This window comes from Archocentrus centrarchus, chromosome 5 (assembly GCF_007364275.1).
Source record: "Archocentrus centrarchus isolate MPI-CPG fArcCen1 chromosome 5, fArcCen1, whole genome shotgun sequence".
In the NCBI taxonomy this organism is placed as follows: Eukaryota; Metazoa; Chordata; class Actinopteri; order Cichliformes; family Cichlidae; genus Archocentrus; species Archocentrus centrarchus.
In genome coordinates this window covers 25,756,815-25,776,417 of record NC_044350.1, presented here as the reverse complement: position 1 = coordinate 25,776,417, position 19,603 = coordinate 25,756,815, and the positions used below count along the sequence as shown (strand labels likewise).

Below are 19,603 nucleotides of genomic sequence, written 5' to 3'. Positions count from 1 at the left end.
ACACTTCTTTCACAGCAACTGAGGTCCTATCTACTGTTTACACTCCTGCACTTCCTTAACAATATATCCATGTCCTGTAGCTTATGATTGTGACATAAGATGACATTGTTTGCAGTCAGTTTGTGTTTTGAATGCTGTTGGATGTTGATGGTGGATTTATTCATTCCAAAAGATGGCATTTTGTGAGGAAAGAATTGACACAGCAGGCATCAGATATGTTTCATGTAATGACTCATATCATGCTTTGTGTCTTTTACAATGACGAGCAATCCTCTTCAATCACAGCTGTTTGTGTTTTTCCTAAATGCCAAATATTCCCTCTGCACATACTGGCTGGATGACTTTAATGAATATAAGCAGAATATAAGCTGACTGTTTCCGTTACACATACAATGTGCAATAACAGCTGAGTCCCCAAATAAAGTATTCTTGAGAACGGCACTAAAACATGAAATGATTGCTTATTGATGTTACTATAGATTTGGTAGTGAAGTAGATACTTAAATAAGACTTGTGTTGGAAAGAGTCTGTTTCTTGACCTTTACAAACATACATTTTGATTTATATCTGAATTTGACTCCTTTTACCATTAACAACTTTGTAAGATATCACTTCGCAAGTAATAAATATATAATGTAGCAGCTATAGTCAAATCCAATTTCATGTCCACATAATGCTCTTAATTATTCCTCATGGGGTCATAAGGGTGATCGTTATTTCCAAGACCAACAGTAAAACTATTGAGACAGTCATAAAAAATAAATAAATAAATAATTTTCATTTCTTAAATGGTCTATAGAGCAACAGATTCACAGTGCCTATATAGCATCAGCATATTTCTCATATTACTATAAATCACAGATGCAGATTTGATCAGAGTGCAATACTTTAAACTGGAGCAGTTCTCAAGCAAGGCTAAAATAAACATGTTTGGTGTGAAAGTGACATAACAATAAATTGGTTTTGAGTCATTACAGTTCATGAGTATGGATTATGGAATTTCTTTCTTCTGGTTCCCATGAATGTGAAACACCATGTGGACCACACTGTCCCCTGGGACCATTTTAGCTCTGAAATGTTGTTAAACCATTTGATATTACTGTGATGGCAGTGAATGCCTGCAGTGCCACTCCTTTTATTTTTACAGACTTCAACTGGGTGACCCACACTGGAGGACAAAGTAACAGACACTATGACAAATTTGAAGATCAACAACATATTAATATTATGTTCTTTGTTTATATAGCTTAATCAGTCCCACAATTAAGAAATTAATTTGAAAAGAAAGTCAAGATCTTAAATATGATGTTGTGTTTTCATTTAAAGAGATTTTGTGAAAAATATACTCTGGAATTACCTGACATTGAACTGAATATAAAACCAATGTGCATTCTGTTTATCCCCTCCATGCCATCTAAAGCAATGCTAAAGCATAGACCATATAAGCGTAAAGGGAACAGAAAACTTCTAACAGAAATGACAGAGGGCGGATCAACATAGAAGCAGTAAGCTATTTTGGGACATGCATTTCCAAGGTGAATACACCAAAACTTTACAGACAAAAGGCTTTAAGTGGATTCATAAATGCACTTTAATTAAGAAGTTTCAACTAAACAGAAGGTTGTTTTGTTTTGTTTGGGGGGGGGGGGGGGGGGGGGGTTGCTTTTTTGCTGGCTAGAATAAAAAAAAAAAAAAAAAAACATCTGGAAATTAAGATGTTTTAATAGTAGACCCAAAAGACCTAAATGAACTCATAATTATGACACTGGCGCTCCATAAATCCAAATCAGTGAAACTCTTGTGGTTACAGATGTAGGATCGAATATAAAATGTTCAAACTTATAAAGAACTTGGGAATTAAAAGTATGAACAGAGCAGCGCGGGTCCAGACCTGCCTCACAGTGTAAAACAGTTTTCCACTTATCTTTCAGAAACAGCTGAATTATTCTTCATTTACATTTAAAGCAGGCTTTTTTTCTCCTTTTTTTTTTTTTTCTTGCAATTAACTTTTGACTTGGTGTGTCATTTGCTGTTGTCCAAAGCACTTTATTTTGGCTGTCTCTCTCATTACGTGGACTTGAAACAATTTGTTGACTCTTAGCATTTCACAGCTTGTTGTCAGATTCATTTAGAGCCATAAACTCCTCTGAGGGTTGTGTCTCCAATGGTCTAATACTATGTCTGGCTGCATTACCAGATGTTAGAAAGTCCAATGCAAAGTCTGTAGCTACTTCAGTTCTCTTTTTGCAATGTCTTGGCTTTGTTTCATTAAATAATTCACTTCTTACAAACCAGCCAGAGCCAGTGAGCGTGTCCACAAAGAACTGAAAGCAGAGTTGCATAAGATTGCATTATAAATGTGTTCTGTCACAATATGATGACTGAATAAATATGCTGTTTTGGCCTTTGTAATAAGGACAAGGCAATAAATGATAAACAAAAGCTCCACTGAAGATAAAACAATCAGTCTGGAGATTATAATGTTGAGGTTCAAGAGTGACGTATCAAGAAGGCCAGTTTTAATGGTACATTGACTATAACGCACTTTCTTCTGCTACGACACTCAAAATTACAACTTTGGAAAGTCACCATGTCCAAACAATGAAGCTGTATATTTTTCTTTTTGCAGTGCACTTGTCTGCATTAACGTGGCCTGTGGCATTTGCTTGAAGTAAAGACAAAGAATCAGAGGTAGAAATTAGAAAATTTTCAATGAAGCAACAGAACCATGTGTTAGATCTCTTACAGTCAAATATTAGCATACTGTACAAGACTCTTTCAAACAGACCAAATATTGTGAGGCTTACTTTGTTTTGTTAATGTGCCCTTTGTCTTTCAATCTACCAAAACCCAAGTGCAGAAAGTATACTACCACTGTGAATGTAAATTCTTGCTTACTCTTCTGTTAGTGGCTCCTTTGAGTTTACAATGTGATTATCTGGCCTTAATTAAGAAAGACCTCTTGGAACGCACTCTAACTGCTTCTTTAGTTTGATGGTTGCAAAAAATTAGCAACAGCTGTCTTGGGTACAAGGTGGGAATCCAAAGGTTTGTGACTTTGCTGATAAAAAAAGCTAAATCCATACCTGGTTAACATCTGGCCAATCTCCAAGCGGTCAAGTTCTAGCATCTTTATAAATTACAGACTAGTGCAGGGTTTTGTGTTTGTTTGTTTTTGTTACATAAATACAATGTTCCTTCACCACCCACCCGACCCACCAGATTTGGCTCTATGTATTTTCATCCTTTTTGATAAAATGAAGTGAAAAAATGAAGGGCCACTTTTTTGCCACTGTGGAGTGTGAGGCCACTTCCGGGGAGCATTTTAATAGCATGGGACTCAGTCGAGGTTGAAGGAGAGATAAGCTAAATTTATGCGGCGTTCCTTTTAGCTCTGAAGTCTTGGAGCCGGTAATGACATCATATTCAAATTAACTGCTTTCCTGTCAGAAAACAGGATTTGTTTTGCTCCCTAGAAAGGGAGAGCCGCCGCTTGCAATGCCTGTGTTTTGCACTTAAAAACATTGCTGTAGAAGGTTTATGGCTAGAGCCTGGTTCAGTGCTCTGTAGATGGCTTATTACAAATAGACAACAGTGGTAGTACAGATTACAAGTTATGCAATTTTACTACTATTCCAGCTGAAAATTTCTGACTTCAAATGGAAGGCTGCTGCCGAAGATGGATGGATGGATGGATGGATGGATGGATGGATGGTTTTTGCTTTTTTTCTCAGGTAAAGCTGCAAAACCTTTTGATCACGACTTGCATTTCATTTTATGAAATGACTTGATGCCATTTTAAATGATACACTGGTCAATGTTTTACAGGATCTCAAAATACCGTTTCATTATTTTTCTTGATCCCACTCACTTCAGTCCAAATACTACTATTATCTATGATTTCTCATCTCTTATGCTCACACAGTTTTCACATACTATGAAACAAGAAGCAGGCATTAGATTATATATATGCCTTAAGAGTACATTTACAACGGAATATAATACTCAGCCATTTTGTAACAAAGATTCAAAGTTTGATTCAACACATTATCTTTAAAAACCCTTTTAAAGCAGCACATGATCAGTAACTGGGTCTAATTTCCAGTTTACCATCATCTAATGAAGGTTTGTGAAGTAGAAAAGCATCAAAAGCCAGAGGTATTATAGTTACAAGATCCCAACTAGAACATAGTCACTAGTTCACAGGTTAATGAGTCAGGAGCACGTTTAATTTGTCTAGTCTCCTTCCTAGGTTACGTCCAGCCAGTCAGGTCGCTTGTGGGGTTTGCAGGTGTGCACGTCCACTATGTTTTCACAGTCTTTGCACTCCACAGCGCAGCACCACTTGAACTTGCACTCACACTTGGTGACACGTTTGACTCGCATGGTGTCATATCCACGTCCACAGCACATGACTTCACAGCCATCTATGCCCCTTGAGGACTTGTTGCACACTCTGCCTGCTGTACCCAAGGAGCCTGCAATGAGAATAAAGGAGTAGTTTTGATGTACAAAAATGTTGGTGCTGCAAAATGTTTTATTATTAGAAGTCTAAGAAGACGGAGATCTGTGTATGCCCTTCCAAATTTTATATATATTTGTCACAGAGAGAAATAAAGGTTCAGCTGAAGGAAAGTGAATGTTACATGTGTTATAAAGTTGTGTTTATATATTAAACAACTGATATAAAAATTTAGTCAAACACAGTGGATTTCATGACAATTCTGTAATGTGTTAACAGGTTTTAAAGATCAGGTGCTCTTTTTTGCTTTAGAAATTATGTTGCTCTTTAGCTGCTCGCTGGCATTCAACTTCTTACTGACTTTGTCATTTGCTGTTGGGTTAGAGCGATGAGATGCTGATGAGAGGCACGTTTGCAAAACCTTAGCACTGAAACAAAGACGGTGTTCTGTAGAGCAGCAGAAATGGGTGAGAACTCTTTGTGCTGATCTCATTCATTGTTAAATCATTCATAAGTACAACTCCTTATCAATTAGAAGTCACTTCTCATTGTAAAATAGGCATGATTCATAGCCCCCCCCCCCCCCCCCCCCCCCCCCACACACACACACACACACACACACACACACACACACACACACACACACACACATACAGTAGCTGCAGCAACTATACTACATTTGCTACCCATTCATTCCCTTGGGGAATTGAATGAAATGACTGCCATTTTTACCACTTTCTGTTACTGACGACTCAAAGCTCTTTACACCGTAAGCCACATTCACCTTTTCATGGAGCACTTTATTCTATGCCATTAAGTACTTCATCTCTCATGCATTCGCAACTATAGCCCATTTAAAAATCACAATTTAACTTAAGATGCATGTCTCTGTGCTCTGGAGTAGCTGGAGAAAACCCATGTAGACGCAGTCCTATGGCGCCACTGTGCCACCCATCAGCTTAATTACATTTTGAAAAATTTCCCGCGATAGCAAGCATGCCCAGGAGTGAAAGCTGGCAGAACTTATTATTGGCAATGCTCATGTTGATGCTGAAAACTGAAACTGTTTTTCCAAAGCAAAATATCACTTTCCCGCACTCTTCAGCAGGCTATAAGCTTTCCGACAGAATAGTCTCAGACCTAAATGCAATTGTGTCCATGTACTCAGGTGTAAAATCCAAGCCTAAGATCAGGTGCCAGGTCCATTAACAAAGCATCCCAGAAAAAGGAAAAAGGACAAGAGGAGATCTTCCCCTTGGGCTCCAGGGAGTGGAGCTTAATACTGACCAAAGGAAAGATTTGAAAAATAAGCCTGCATGTATCCTTAGGCTGTGAATTCCTATACAATGGAGATTAGTGGTGAGGAGGGTCATGGGCCACTTTTTAAGATCACCTTTTAACAAGGAAAGACAGCCTTCCCTTTGAGTGAACACACCTTCATTACACTTCAGTTGTCAAAGTGCAACCAAGCTAACTGCAGGTAGGAGTGACAGAATCTGTTAGAACCATCATGTCACCTGCACATGCTATCTTCCCGAATATATTAACAGTGAGTTTGTGAGGTACTTCACGCTCTGCTGAAGGAGCCGGACTTTAGAAAAGAGATGAGCCTAACAAGGCAAAGCAAACATTAGGAATTAAAGGAGATGTTAAAGGTCAAATCACTGAACTTTAAGCTGTGAAGGAATGCAAGCCTTCAGCGGATGAGTCTGATTCTCATAACTTTTGTTAAACAGTCAGTCCTATTTTGTCCTACCCCATAACAATATACTAATGATTTTTTTTAATCTATTGCAACAATATTTTACATGAAAAATTAGCAGTTTAACCACAACCTCCAAGTATTTAATTTGAATCTCAGAGTGTAAACTGCTGATGTTTTGCTGATAAAACATGGGGTGGGGGGTGGGGACTGTACTATGAAATGGCCTAATATAAGCATTAATTTATCAGAAATATTGCAGCTGACAATAAATGATTGAATATATATATCCCATATGGTCAGAACTGTTCACTCTTACAACACAAGACACATGTTTACTAAAGTTTGTCATGTTAAAAATCAAATCAGCTACCAGACAAACCCTTTTCCAGTTAACACAGCTAAAATTATTTAAGAATTATCCATATCAACCAATAATTAAAAAAACAACATTCTTTTTGCCATTCATTTTTGTTTTAAAAAAGCTATTTGATGCATGAAACTGCTAAAAAAAAAAAAAAAAACTAAAGATTTCGTACCGCAGTCTCTACTTATACTATCCTTTCACAGAACTGTTCGGTGTCTGTGCTCATCTGCATCATCTTAGCTCATCTTCATCCTACCCTTTTTATTGGGTGGAAATTCTCCTCCACAACATTAAATCAAATGGAACCAGTAAAATCAAAAACACTGTTCATCTCATCAGATTTCAGTTGGCTACAGGGAAACTTCAGCTTCTGGTATTTATGTGGATATCACTTTGACACACATCACGTGCTTAAACACTGTAGCCCGGGCGCACACCCTATGACGATGGCACTTCAGGAAGACAGTGGCCTTCAGCAGGACAGTGTTCCCCACTACACCACAAAAACTGCTCAAGAGTGGCTGGATAAGAGCCCAAGGTGTTGACGAGGCCTCCAGACTCCCCACTCTAATGAGCCGTTCCACGGAAGCCTCCCCTCTGTAACCCACTGGACCCAAATGATCTGCTGCCAATATCCCGGTGCCAAATACCAATGAACACTCTCAGCGGTCTCTTGTGCGTTCCTCAACTGGTCAAAACTGTTCTGACTGAGGACTGGGGACAGTCCTAAGCACACAGTATTAAGCAAGTGGTTTTGATGCTATAGCTTATTTGTGTGTATGCACACACACATTTATACACTCACCTGCTGCACGGTCCATGAGACAGTAATCTGGAGAGTTCTCAACGAAGACCAACTCATTCTTGGTGCTTCCCTTAAAGTCCTTGTCAGCCACTATAAATCCTGTCCCATCTTGGTTCATGGTTACCTCGATGGCTGTGTTGTACTTCTTGCGAAGGTAGTCTCCAGTTTGCCTGAAGTCGGACATAGCCAGCCAACAGGTTCTCAGAGAACAGGAACCACTGACCCCATGACACTTGCACTCCAGCTTCATAAAGCGCTTCACTGCCTAGAGCAAAGATCAAAGGTGACAGAGTGTCAAGCCTACAATGTTGTCCAGGAGAAGATGTAGGTGTAATAAGCCCTCCTAGTATAGTGGTTAGCTAAACTTAATAAATAAACAAGCACAAAGAGTAAGGAAGTGTATGTTTGATTATTTCTGTTCATTTTCCCTTGAATGGTGCAACATTTGTAAGGAAAAGGCATTTGTGAGTTGGGCAGCAGAGTTGAGTATGTTGGTTTCTCCCATGAACAACTTGCCAAATCTTCTCTGCTAATGCCAAACAGTCAAACTCTACTGACTCTACTCTACTGCTTATTGATAATTGAAGTCTGAAGAAAAAAGACAAATTGGCAGTTTAACAATTTATTAATTTAACAAACAGGTGGCTCAGTGCATGGCATCCCATTTTTCAACCAGTATTTGTCATAGGTTAGCCAATGTGGCTGTGTTGGTCTCTCTGGTATGAACAACACACCCCAGCTGATCCCGTGTTCAGTGGGGTTGAGGTCAGGACTGCAGGCAGGCCATTCCATCCTCTCCACTCCCAAATTCTGAAAGTAGTCTGATGAACCCCGCTCTGTGGGGACGTCATCTTGGAGGATAAAGTTCAGTCCCAGACTGTGGAGATATGGAATTGCCACTGGTTGCAGAATCCATCTCAGTATCTCTCTGCATTGAGATAACCTCCAATGATGACAAGCCTGATTGTCAGCACCTGGGGTACCAGGACCTCAAAACAAGAGTCAATAGCAGAATGAGCTGTTTAGTGCTGACAGAGAAGATTTGGCAAGTTGTTCATGGGAGCAACCCACATACTCAACTCTGCTACTCAAACTACAGATGCATTTTCCCTACAAATGTGGCACCATTTAAGGGTATTTCCCCTTAAATGGTGCCACATTTGTAGGGAAAATGCAGGTTTTCCAATGGTTTGAGATTTAGTGCTGAGAAGCATTGTTACAACAAAGAAATAATTGACCAAACACAAATTTTTCTTAGTTTTTGTGCATATAAGTTAAGTTTTTCTTAACTTACCAGATTTCACTTTATTATTCTTGAGAGACTTCTTTAGTGATAAAGTGCAAGTCAATACCTTGAACTGTACAAAACTGAGACTACAGGGCCATGATATGCACTTATCATATTAATATATATTAATGCTGCTAACCCCATGAGATGAACACAAGCAAAGACACTTAAATTTTTGTTACATTGTTACTTTCTGAAATCAACTGATTAGTTAATTGTAGAATTGTAAGATGCTAAAAATAATCCTTAGTTGCAGTGATGAATGCATATATACATAAATACATATGTACATAAAGAAAACAAGCTGTTGAGATTTTTATTTTTGTCAGCAGCCTGCTACCCTGAATTGTATAAGCAATTAAAAATGGATAGATTGATTACATTACAAGAACAATCTGTTTCTGCTATGAGCTAAAGTTTAAATTTTAATATCAAAACTGTTTCCACTGACCATCCGACCGCATCGGTTGTTGTGTAGGTTCATCAGTGCTCGAGCATCTTTCACCATCCTCTCACGGGCATCTACGAAAGCCTTGGCAAATTTTATTCCATAGTTGATGTTGTCACTGCATCCACCCCAGTCAAAAGTGCCTTTGTCATCACTGAATTGCCCTCGTTTTTGACTGTCACAGTTGCAAATCTTAAGTTCCCCCTGACTGCAGGCCCTGGTAATGGCGTAGACCACTCCTGCTGAAGAGATGGCGTACACAAATGCTGCCTCTCTGCTGCCTGGGTAGACAGGGAAGAGAATGTTGCAACTGCAATCATATCAAATAATAATCTGTCACTCTTAGAAAAGAGAGACTTATATATATCACCTATATTTGACATGTGACAGTATTATAAAAGTTTTCGTAACATTGCTAAGTCAGCGGGTTTTGGTTATTTTTTGTTAAGATTTGAGATGTTCTTCTTGTGCCCAAATTCACTGTGTTATTATTGTTAAGCAGCCATCCCACTGCATATTCTAGATGGCAGGAATGCCAAGATCAGTCCATTTTTGGACTACCCCCAGAGAGGGGTAGCACCACGTCAGCTATAACATTAGACCAGTCGACTCTCCTCTCACCTTTTCATTTGCACAGATGGCAGCTTTCTAAGTCATTGAGCAGTGTTTTCATTTTAGATGAGAGGAGATTTTGGAGGTTATTTGGTCTGGCTGTCCCACCCTCCTCCTGTTCTCATTCCTGCTCACGCAATGAAGCAGAACACGGGCGAGATGTCAGGGAGTAAAGCTTTGTCTGGCTGCCAGAAACATCTACCCAAATATTTACATCTCCTATTACTGTTTATACATCACCAGTGTGGATCTCTCAATCTGCTACTTGTTTTCAGAGAACATTGACTTTCCCAATGTTCCTTCATTCCCGAGAAGGTAAAAAACCCACAACAATTTCTCTTTCTGTTTGCATTCCATGACAAAGTTGATTAATAAGACACCTATTAATTTTCTGCTTATCTGGTAACAGAGGAGACATTTATGAGGATGATTAACTTGAGTGTCACCGACATAAACAACCACTGTCACGCACAAAGAACCACACAGATAGAAGCCCGGGCCATGTATGTTCAAACTCACTTCGCAGCATCACTCTGCCAAAAACAGTGTGGTCCCGGTCCAGCGTGCTGCAGTTCCAGCGGTGGTGTCTGAACTGGTGTTGGCACTCTTTGATCCACTCTTTGGCTCCCAGGCTGATGGACTGCATCAGGTCCGGGTGCCGCTGGCAGAGCTGCCGCTGCTTGTTCACAAGGCCAGGAATGTTGTCGCATATCACCCGAGCACCCAGAGCGCCGATGTACCTGCAAACACAGGTCCATCAAACACAGTGTCGATAAGCTTAAGGACCAGTCCACTGACTGTGCACTCAGTGGTAGCAGCTGCAGTTTTCATTGCATTATGGCTCTTTTCTCAGTAGACTTCTTTTCAAACTTCCTCTTTTCATGACAGCAAAACTCTGACAAAACTGCTCGACTGTCTAGCTGGTATGAAAAAGGGTGAGGTCCACTCTGTTATTCAAGAAATATTGTTTACATTCTTGTCTTGTGACAGGTGGAAATAATACAAACAGCTGCCCTTTTATGCAGCGCTTGCTACTGTACCTGCCCTACAAAGTGGCGAGTATGCCATGCTCCCATTTGTTGTTTGTCATGTGCACATACTGCCATACCCATGGCCTTTGCTGTAAGTTGTCAAAATGAAACATGGTCTGACTACATCTTCAAACAATCCATATTTCTTTTGTTTTTAATTATTTTTTTTTAAATCCATATTTCTAACATAATGTGTAACAAACTTGGTACTTTGATGTTTACCAGACATAGAGGGCCAAAATCTTTAAAGTTGCATTATGGGTAACTGACATTTAAGAGCTCATTGCATACTGTGGACTCAAAGGAAGAGCGTACTGACCACTGCTGCTTGGACTTTTTTTATTTTAAAAAAACTGTCTCAACAAAGTCCTCCAACTATGAAACATCTGTATATGGATCTACTTCATTTTAATCACAGGGTTGTCAAAGTGCAGCGTGCAGGCCAGTAGCAACCCTGAGCCACATTTAATTCAGTTGCACTTCAGATCCTATGAGATACAGCAGTCCAGTATGGTAGAAAACATTATACATACTGAAAAATTAACAGGCCATTTATGTACCCCCCCCCCCCCCCCCCCCCCCCCCAAAAAAAAAAATCAATCACCGGCATAAAACACAATTTGACAAACTGTCGTGTCAAAATGTGCCAGCTGACACAAGTGTGCCAGGTTGGAAACGAATGACCTCACTGCAGGTTTTCTAGTGGTGCTGAGGCGGCTTTTTGAAAGCTTAATGGTTTTTGACTTATTTTGAGTTCATTTTTTCTGCGTCACTCCAAATTGCCATCCAATCACCAAAACTTCAGGAAACCCTATTATAATCCCTGCAACATCACAGTAAAAGTGTTTGTCCCTTTCATGAAGAGTTATATTCCAGTACAGTCATGTGAAAAAGAAAGTCCTGTAAAAAGCTATGTGCACTCTGCTTTCATAGGAATTGAAAGTGCAAGTAGCAGCCAGGTGCTGGCAATCAAATGCATTTGATTAACTGATCATCAGCAAGTGTGACCACCTCTATAAAAGATGTTTGGCTATAACACACAGTGCCACATTTGCCAAAGCCAAACACAGCCTATCAGCACAAACGCCTCACACCAACAGTTAAGCACAGTGGTGGCTGGATGTTAATTTGGGCTTGTTTTGCAGCCACAAGACCTTGGCACCGTAGTGTCATTGAGTTAATGATGAACTCCTCTGTACAGGGGTCTGAAATATTCTAGAGTCAAATATGAGGCCATCTGTCTGAAATTGGGTCATGCAACAGAACAGGGATCCCAAGCACAGCAGCAAATCTACAACAGAATGGCTGAAAAAGAATCATGGTGTTGCAATGGCCCAATCAAAGCCCAGATCTCAATGTGAAATGTTGTGGCTGGACCTTAAGACAGCTGTGCATAAACGAACGCCTGCAAACCTCAATGAGCTGAAGAAACATTGGAAAAGTTTCACATGACTGTATTTGTCAGGGACCATGACTGCCATGGGACAAAAGCTATTTTTTTTGTTTTGTTTTACATACTGGAACATTAAACAAAAAGGAAGCTGTAGTGAAGCTGATAATTGGATTTTACTACCTTTAGACAGCGAGAAGACCAACTGTTTGCCATTTTCTGTGTCTTCTGTATCAATTAATAATAATAATAAGCAAAAATACTTTTTTTCTTACAATGTAACATTTTTTGAGTAAATTATTTATTGGATTTCGACTAGTGTTCCTAATTTTCTTCACGTTCATCTCCACTGACTTCTTAAGATTCAGGATGTTGAAGAGATTATTACATTCCTCACTTTCACTGAAAAGCCTTTGCTTCCTGCTTTTTCTCAAATAATCCCTAACTTTGTACCAACTCTTAAGAAGGTGGATCACATGCTGATCGCATTGTGACTCTGGGGGGCCTCTTATCAACAGGACATGACAGTCATCTACAGTACAAGTGAGCACTTGTGCCTTTTTCCCTACTAGCTTCACAGCCCCCCCTCTCCCTATAAGCCTACATGCTCTATTCTCCATCCGGATATCATTATAGTCCCTAATCGCAGCCACATTTGTGTTGCCTGGTCACTGAGACAGAAACAGATATAGCAGGTAGTTTCCACTCCTGTTATGGTTGTCCTGGTCCCATTCTAGCTGCAACTATCTGCCTGGGCAGTAAAGCAGAACAGAAGCACTACTTGTATTTATTGTGTGTTGTACATACCAGCTGTGCCAAAAGACCCCTGACTGTCTCCAAGAGGACACACACATAGAGGGGAGAGAGAAGTGCAGCAAGGCTCATGGTGCTTATGTAAATGATCACAATAGTTAAAAATAGCCCTAAACATTTCAAAGGAAGATTTAAGTAAGTATGAATCAAGTGAACACAGAGCTGACAAGCAGCTCTTTGTCTTTTTCTCTGGAAATTCTTAATGATTTAATCACAGTTTACTCAGAATTTGCCTAAAAGGAAAACACAAGGGAAAACTGGATGACATATGCTTTTGGCTCTCTTGGGAAATTACCAGTCATAGCATTATTTACCATGAGTCCATTTCAGCTCTAAATAAATCCATAAATTAGATGTTAACTGTTATGGTGTGCATGGCAATATTCTGAAGGGGGGGGGGGGGGGGGGGGTGTGTAGTAGTTAAATGGGTAGTTAAAGCCATCAAATTCATTTTCTGTTTGAGTGTTACCTGAAATATCAGCACAACTATTTCAGGTGAGAGAATGGGGACTGGTTGGTCTCCAGCATGTTTTACCCTTCTCATCAGGGTCTTTAAAACCTCAAGAGAAATCATCAAGGGGCATTTATTCATGCACCAGCGCCTGCACCTGCCACTTACTCTGAGCAAATAGATGGATAGGGGAGCCCCCCCCCTTCTCCCCCAACATCATTAATCTTCATAAACTTCGGATACACTGCTTGCTGTCTTCATTTACAGACATGGATGATCATTTGAACTCTGTCAAAGTGGATATTTTATTTGTGCTAGAAAATCTGCGAAGGAAGCAGGTATACTTTATATACACATTCACAGTAAGATATCCCATCTTTACATCTGCAACGATTCCAATTACAAAAATATATATGCAGCCTAAATATAGAAGGTGCAACAATACAAGCAACTGTAACATAACGATTTCAAGTGCAAACTTACATAATTAAAACAACTGTTAACTACATTTTCTGGGTGAAAAATGGTCCTTGTTTTTGCCATGCTACCTTCATAACTAGACGTTGCATCTAATACTTTACGTTAGATTTGTATGTGACAGTAGCCAATCAAATGCGGCATCACATTCTTTTCAGTGGTTAAACTTACCACCACGATGAATCCACTCTTGGTGTGAAAATGAGCAGGAGCAAAATAAAGCTGAAGTACACTTTAGAAATGGGTTTGGAGTGATGCTGGTTTCTTGCCCCATTTCTGATCCCCATAGCCCTGCTCTGGTCCGATAAGCCCCGAGATTTCATCAAACAAAATATGTTCTTTCTTTTCATGTATTAGCTGTACAATAAGGCGTGAAAGTCCTTGACGCCTGCGCGCCGTCCATCATCTGGTGAAAAAAGAAGTTAAGATAGAGGGAAAGTGCTCTTGAGATCCATCAGTTATTGGCTGTCATAATGCAATGTTGATTTTCTAGCAGTGCATCCATAGTCTTCATTGGCAACATTCCACTTTAATGAGTGAGCAGGAGTCCTTCATCTCAGACAGTCTGGCGTAAATTCACGTTTTCTCATCAGCTGTTGCGCTGCGAATCTAAGATCACAAAAGCTGTGGGAAGTTGCAAACTGTAAAATCCAATGACGTTCATCAGTTTCGTGACTGATAAAAGCCGCTCAAGCCAAATCCTCACATGGGAGAAGTGTCTGCGAGGGTGGGACGGGCACTGCTCACCTTTCATCCCTCTTGCTGATAATGAAGATGCGCACCGAAACGCTCAGCTTTCCGCTCCAGTGCGTCAGCTGTCTGCGACCCCCCCTGCCTTCTCTCCACACCCATACCCTTTGTCAAAAAATTACAGACACCGGTATGCAGCTCTGCAGACAGAAGGAAAAGAGGTTCTGCCTGGCTTCTGCTTGCAAATCAATTAATCCACCCATTAAAAAAAAAAAATACCTGCATTGGTCTTCACCATTTAGTTGCTTAAATTAAAAGGTTGGTGGGAAGGTTATATCTGTTGCCGCTTTCTGTCATTTATGAAAAAGTTTGGTTTGGAAAAATCAGTTCTCAGCAATGATGCGTGCGTTTTTACATTATCAAATGGAACCCTGCTATCCATAAAGAAATACAGTTCCCAGGGGGCATTGCATTTGCTGTTCTAGTTGGTCTCAATCTAATACACCTGTCTCCATAAAAAAATTTTTCTAAGATTTTAAGTTGTGTGAGCCCTGGCAAAGGAACACGTTTAAAGACCGTTTTAGGATCACTGACATGCGGAAGTGTCAGTCCAAAAGGAAACTTATTATCAGGTTTTTGTAGCATTAGGTGGCCAGTTTGTTTATATAGCTCAGTACAACCGTTTGCTAATCTGAATTTACAGTAAGTGTAACATTTAACAGCATCTATAGCTGATAACAAGAACAGACGCGAGAGTTCTCCAAAAGAAAAGCATCCTGCTTGCTTAAAGGGGATCGTGTGATTATTGATGTTTTCTCACTAATATTGTATGGTCATTATGTTGTGAATTGGTGCTGTATATATTAAATGAATTGAACTGCCCTTTTTGCATTTGACTCCACTCAGCAATTAGCCCCAGGGAGAGAAAAACCTGAAATTATAGTATCATTTAGGCTGTGTGTTTGTGACCACCTGTACCTCCTCTGTGGAGAGGAACATTTCTGATTACTTGAACTGTTCGGCATCCCCCATTTTTGTCCAGCTTCTAAGTTTTGTAGTGATTCTTTTTGTTTTTGAAGGTAATCACAGCTAAATATCTCTTCTGCCTCCCTGTCTTTTTTTTTTTCTCCCAGACAATCTTGCCCAGATGCTGCAAGTGTTTCCTTGAGTTATAATTAAGGATGTAGAATAAACATTTGCTTCATTATTAATTTAATCAGATTTATGTCGTTTAACCCTGGTTTGATGAAAACACGCCACAGAAGGAAAAGTAGAGGTTTTAGCTGTTGATCTTAGACAATATTTATGTCTGTCATTCTTGTAAAGTTCTCCAAATTTGGTACAGTGCTCAGTATAATTCTCTTCTGTTCAAAAGTGATTCATAAGTGAATGAAGTTGCCTTCATGCTATGCAACTCAGTGGGAGAATAAAATATCTTCCCTTCAGTTCCAAGTACTTGAACCTCCCTTTGTAATGCCTCTGGAGCACATGTTTGTAGTTCAGCTCATACCAGCAGTCCTGATCCAGTATCACTGGGGTAATGTGGAAACATCTGACCCACCTCAAGGACATTTTTGGCTTGTATCCCTTCTACATAGGTGAGTAAATCAGTGCTGTGTGTATCCAGCAGGTAGGCAGACCAAGATGTTATGTGTATACTGTGCGTGTGTATGAGTGTGTGAAGTCATTTTAATCAGTGCAAATCCAGGGTGTTATTTAGGGATGTAAGTAAAGGTCAATAACAATGCAGCTGCCTAAAAATACCACCGCACAGATGATGAATGTAAGAGCGTGTGGTTTGAATGTGAATGCAAGCAGTTTGCCAGCTGGGAATTGAGAAGGATTTTTTAAAAGTGCTATTTATTGTCTAAGTGGGTAATTGTTCATTTTTTCTGATATGACATTGTATCCTTTATAATAATAATTTAGTGATGAAGGCCTAAAATCTCTGGCTCTTCTGTCACTGGACATTTTCTCATCTTGTCCATTGTCATAGACAAACATAGACCAGCTGTTTGTCCCTCAGTTATGTCATACCTGGACTTAGGGCCATATTGGGATCCTCATTACATGTAACCCTGCCTTTCTTTACCACAGGACAAGCTATTTTACAGTGACAACTCTATAACAAATTGCTTTACAAGGAGCAGGTGATGGTAGTGATAACATTCATCATCCAACCCTCCCTCTACTCTTGGGCCAGCTCCAGCTGTGGTCTTTAAGGGGCTCAGTATGGGGGCCTGAGCTCCTATTATAGGCCCATGTCAGGGCCTGTGCTAATTTTGGATGGAGAAAAAGAGGATAAGATCAAGAAAAGAAAAAGAGCAGGAGAATGAGAAAGTGACTGGGCCTCTGCAAGCACAGATGAATGCGTAGATGGTATTCAATATAGCATTTTGGGTGCTGCAGCGCTGTCACTCGTATCCAATACAGACAAAAAAATGAACGTCCAGACAGTTGTATTGTACTTTCTTGGAACACGTCTGACTCCTAAATGAGAAGGCTGTAAATTTGTGGTTTAACTCCTGACAGGTTATGTGCTCCCTCCTTGACCTCTGTTTCATCATCTCATTCACGCAACATGACACTGCAACCATACGCCTTGACTGAAATTGTAATAAAGCATGCCAAGGTGAGACATGTGGCGTCAGCAAACGCTTTCGAGTTCAAGTTCATTTATATATAGTGAAAAAGAGCATATCATAATCCTACTGTGAGGAGTCCCAGTCAGTCTACATCAACTCTTTATGTTGAGTCAAGGAAAGCAAAAAATCTGAAGCTCGAAACTTGAGAAAAAATATATAATGTACTGCCCAGAGATTTATCCTCAATTAAAAAAATAAAGCAATCAATCAAATTAGAGCACACACCTTGTCGTGTGAAATCCTAATGGGAGAGCCAGCGAAGTTATTCCAGTTATTCCTACTACAAGGGTTTGAAGTGCCATGATGTTTTATCCAAGTCACAAGACTGAAGCTAGTCTGACTACTAAGTTGGTCCTTGAATATCAATTCAGGAGGCTGATTATTTTGCCTTTGTGGCTTAATATAAGTAAAACTGCATAACCCTACTGCACGCTGTAGCTTTAGAAGATATCATACCTTCACTTACAAAAGAATATGACATATCTATTTTACTAAATGCCAAGATTGTCAGTGGTTTCACACAATATTTTCAATTATTGACTTTAACTCTGTATCTCGCTGCAGAGGACAACAGTAGAGTAGCCAGCATACCTTCCCAGACTGCCGATGAGCTGTGACCCCTCACAGCTCATCAACCTGAGCCTGTGTTTATGGAGGTGGAGAAACATGGACGTTGCTGTGTCTGTGCATGTCTGTGCTAGATTTGGGATGCAGCTATGCTGTCTTACACTGGAATGTTAATTAGATGAGCTGAGCAAAAGAGAGGCGACCCATCCTGTTAACCACCCGACCGCTTTCCCTACAACCAGGAGGAGAATTTAATGCACCAGAAGAGGCGAGTCAGCAAATGTTCACTGTCGGGCCACTCTGACTGACTGAGAGTGTGTAAAACACACAATGCACACGTCACTATAGTAGTTTGCTGTAGCACATCTTTCTGCATTATGAGTGCACTTCGATAACGCAAAGTTAACATAGGTGCCCAGCTTCTTTTTTTTAAGTTGCATCACTTGATACCAAGATACTTTTTATAGTTGAAGCGACATGGAACAGGAAAAACAAGCAGTTCAGTTCACTCAAAGATCTCCTATTTGTGTTTGGAATCAAACAAAATAAAGACTTCATTCAATGTAATATAGATTTCCACTGTATATGGGTGCCTCTTACTCTGAATAAAATAAACAATACATCACTAACTTAATATCTTATGTATAACAGCTTATAATATCTAATGAATGCAGTATCTTAGTAACATTGTCACTGTTCATTTGACAAATTTTGCTTCTAAGTTCTTGATGCAAATGTTTCTGTCAGTGCTTAACTACGTGTAAATTCTCAAACAGATGCACACACTGAATTTTTATAGCCATATTTATGTAAAAACAGTACAATATACAAAATTGATAAAAGTCTAATAAAAATTTTTTTAAAAAAAAATCTAGATTCCAACTGAATGTAGCTTTATATGACTTTATATGACAGAAACAGCAATAGATGTCAAACATCTAAGCCCATGCCTACTTGAAGCGGCAAGCTGTAACTTCTTATCAAGTACTGACCCCTGGTGGACACTATTAGGCAATACAGCACTGAAAGGGTCATATTGTCACCCTTTTAAAATAATGGCTTAAGTCATTAAAAAAAAAAAAAGACTTTTATTTTGGCCTAAATCATCATATTTTCAATGTTTGGTTCTGTTTTTTGTCTTTTCTTGAAAATGTTTTTTTACATGTCAACACGGGGCTTGCGAACATAATTCTGGCACAGATGACCCATTGGTGCATAGTCACGTGACCTGACTGTGGCGTCTGGCACAGGGATGTTAGGAGTGGATCCTCGGGGCTTGGCAGGGTGGGGGCACCATGAATGGGGCCTGCTCTGAATACTTGATTGGATTGGGATCTCAGGGATTTGGAGGTCAGGTCAACACCTTGGACTCAATGGCACATTTCTCAAGCTGTTCCTGAACAATTTTTGCTTGTTGAAGAGGTGCATTATGCTGCAACAATCTTTATGTTGGTGGTACATGTCTAATTTTGAACTTTATCAGTAGATGAAGTAGTCCACAGTCACAAGAGCTCCATCTACTTTTGGGATGCTGTGGAAGGGATATCATGGGTGTTCACAAAACACTCTCCAGCAACTGCGTGATGCTATCATGTCAATATGGACCGAAATCTCTGAGGAATATTTCAAGAACCTTGTTGAATATATGCCATGAAAAGTTAAGGCAGTTCTGAAGGCAGAAGTAGGTCAAACCCAGTACTAGCAGGTGTAATAAAATGGCCAGTGGGTGTATACAAGACTTTTTTTAAACAACAGGTTATTGGCATTAATACCTAAAACACTGCCCATTGGCAATATAATTCCTGTAGGAGGATAAATAAATAGATGAATAAATGGCAAAATTTAGGATATGTTT

General features: G+C 39.7%; 1 protein-coding gene across 1 annotated transcript; it reads right to left on the bottom strand.

Annotated features, from left to right (window-relative positions):
* Positions 1-2,518: 2,518 nt before the first annotated feature.
* LOC115779910 (protein Wnt-2b-A-like) lies at positions 2,519-14,196 on the bottom strand. The gene is made up of 5 exons (XM_030728801.1): positions 14,018-14,196; positions 10,204-10,424; positions 9,076-9,353; positions 7,337-7,601; positions 2,519-4,478 (listed from the first exon to the last, which is right to left on the bottom strand). Exons 1-5 carry the CDS (start codon positions 14,194-14,196, stop codon positions 4,249-4,251), a joined length of 1,173 nt encoding a protein of 390 aa, XP_030584661.1. The 3' UTR covers positions 2,519-4,248.
* Positions 14,197-19,603: the final 5,407 nt, after the last annotated feature.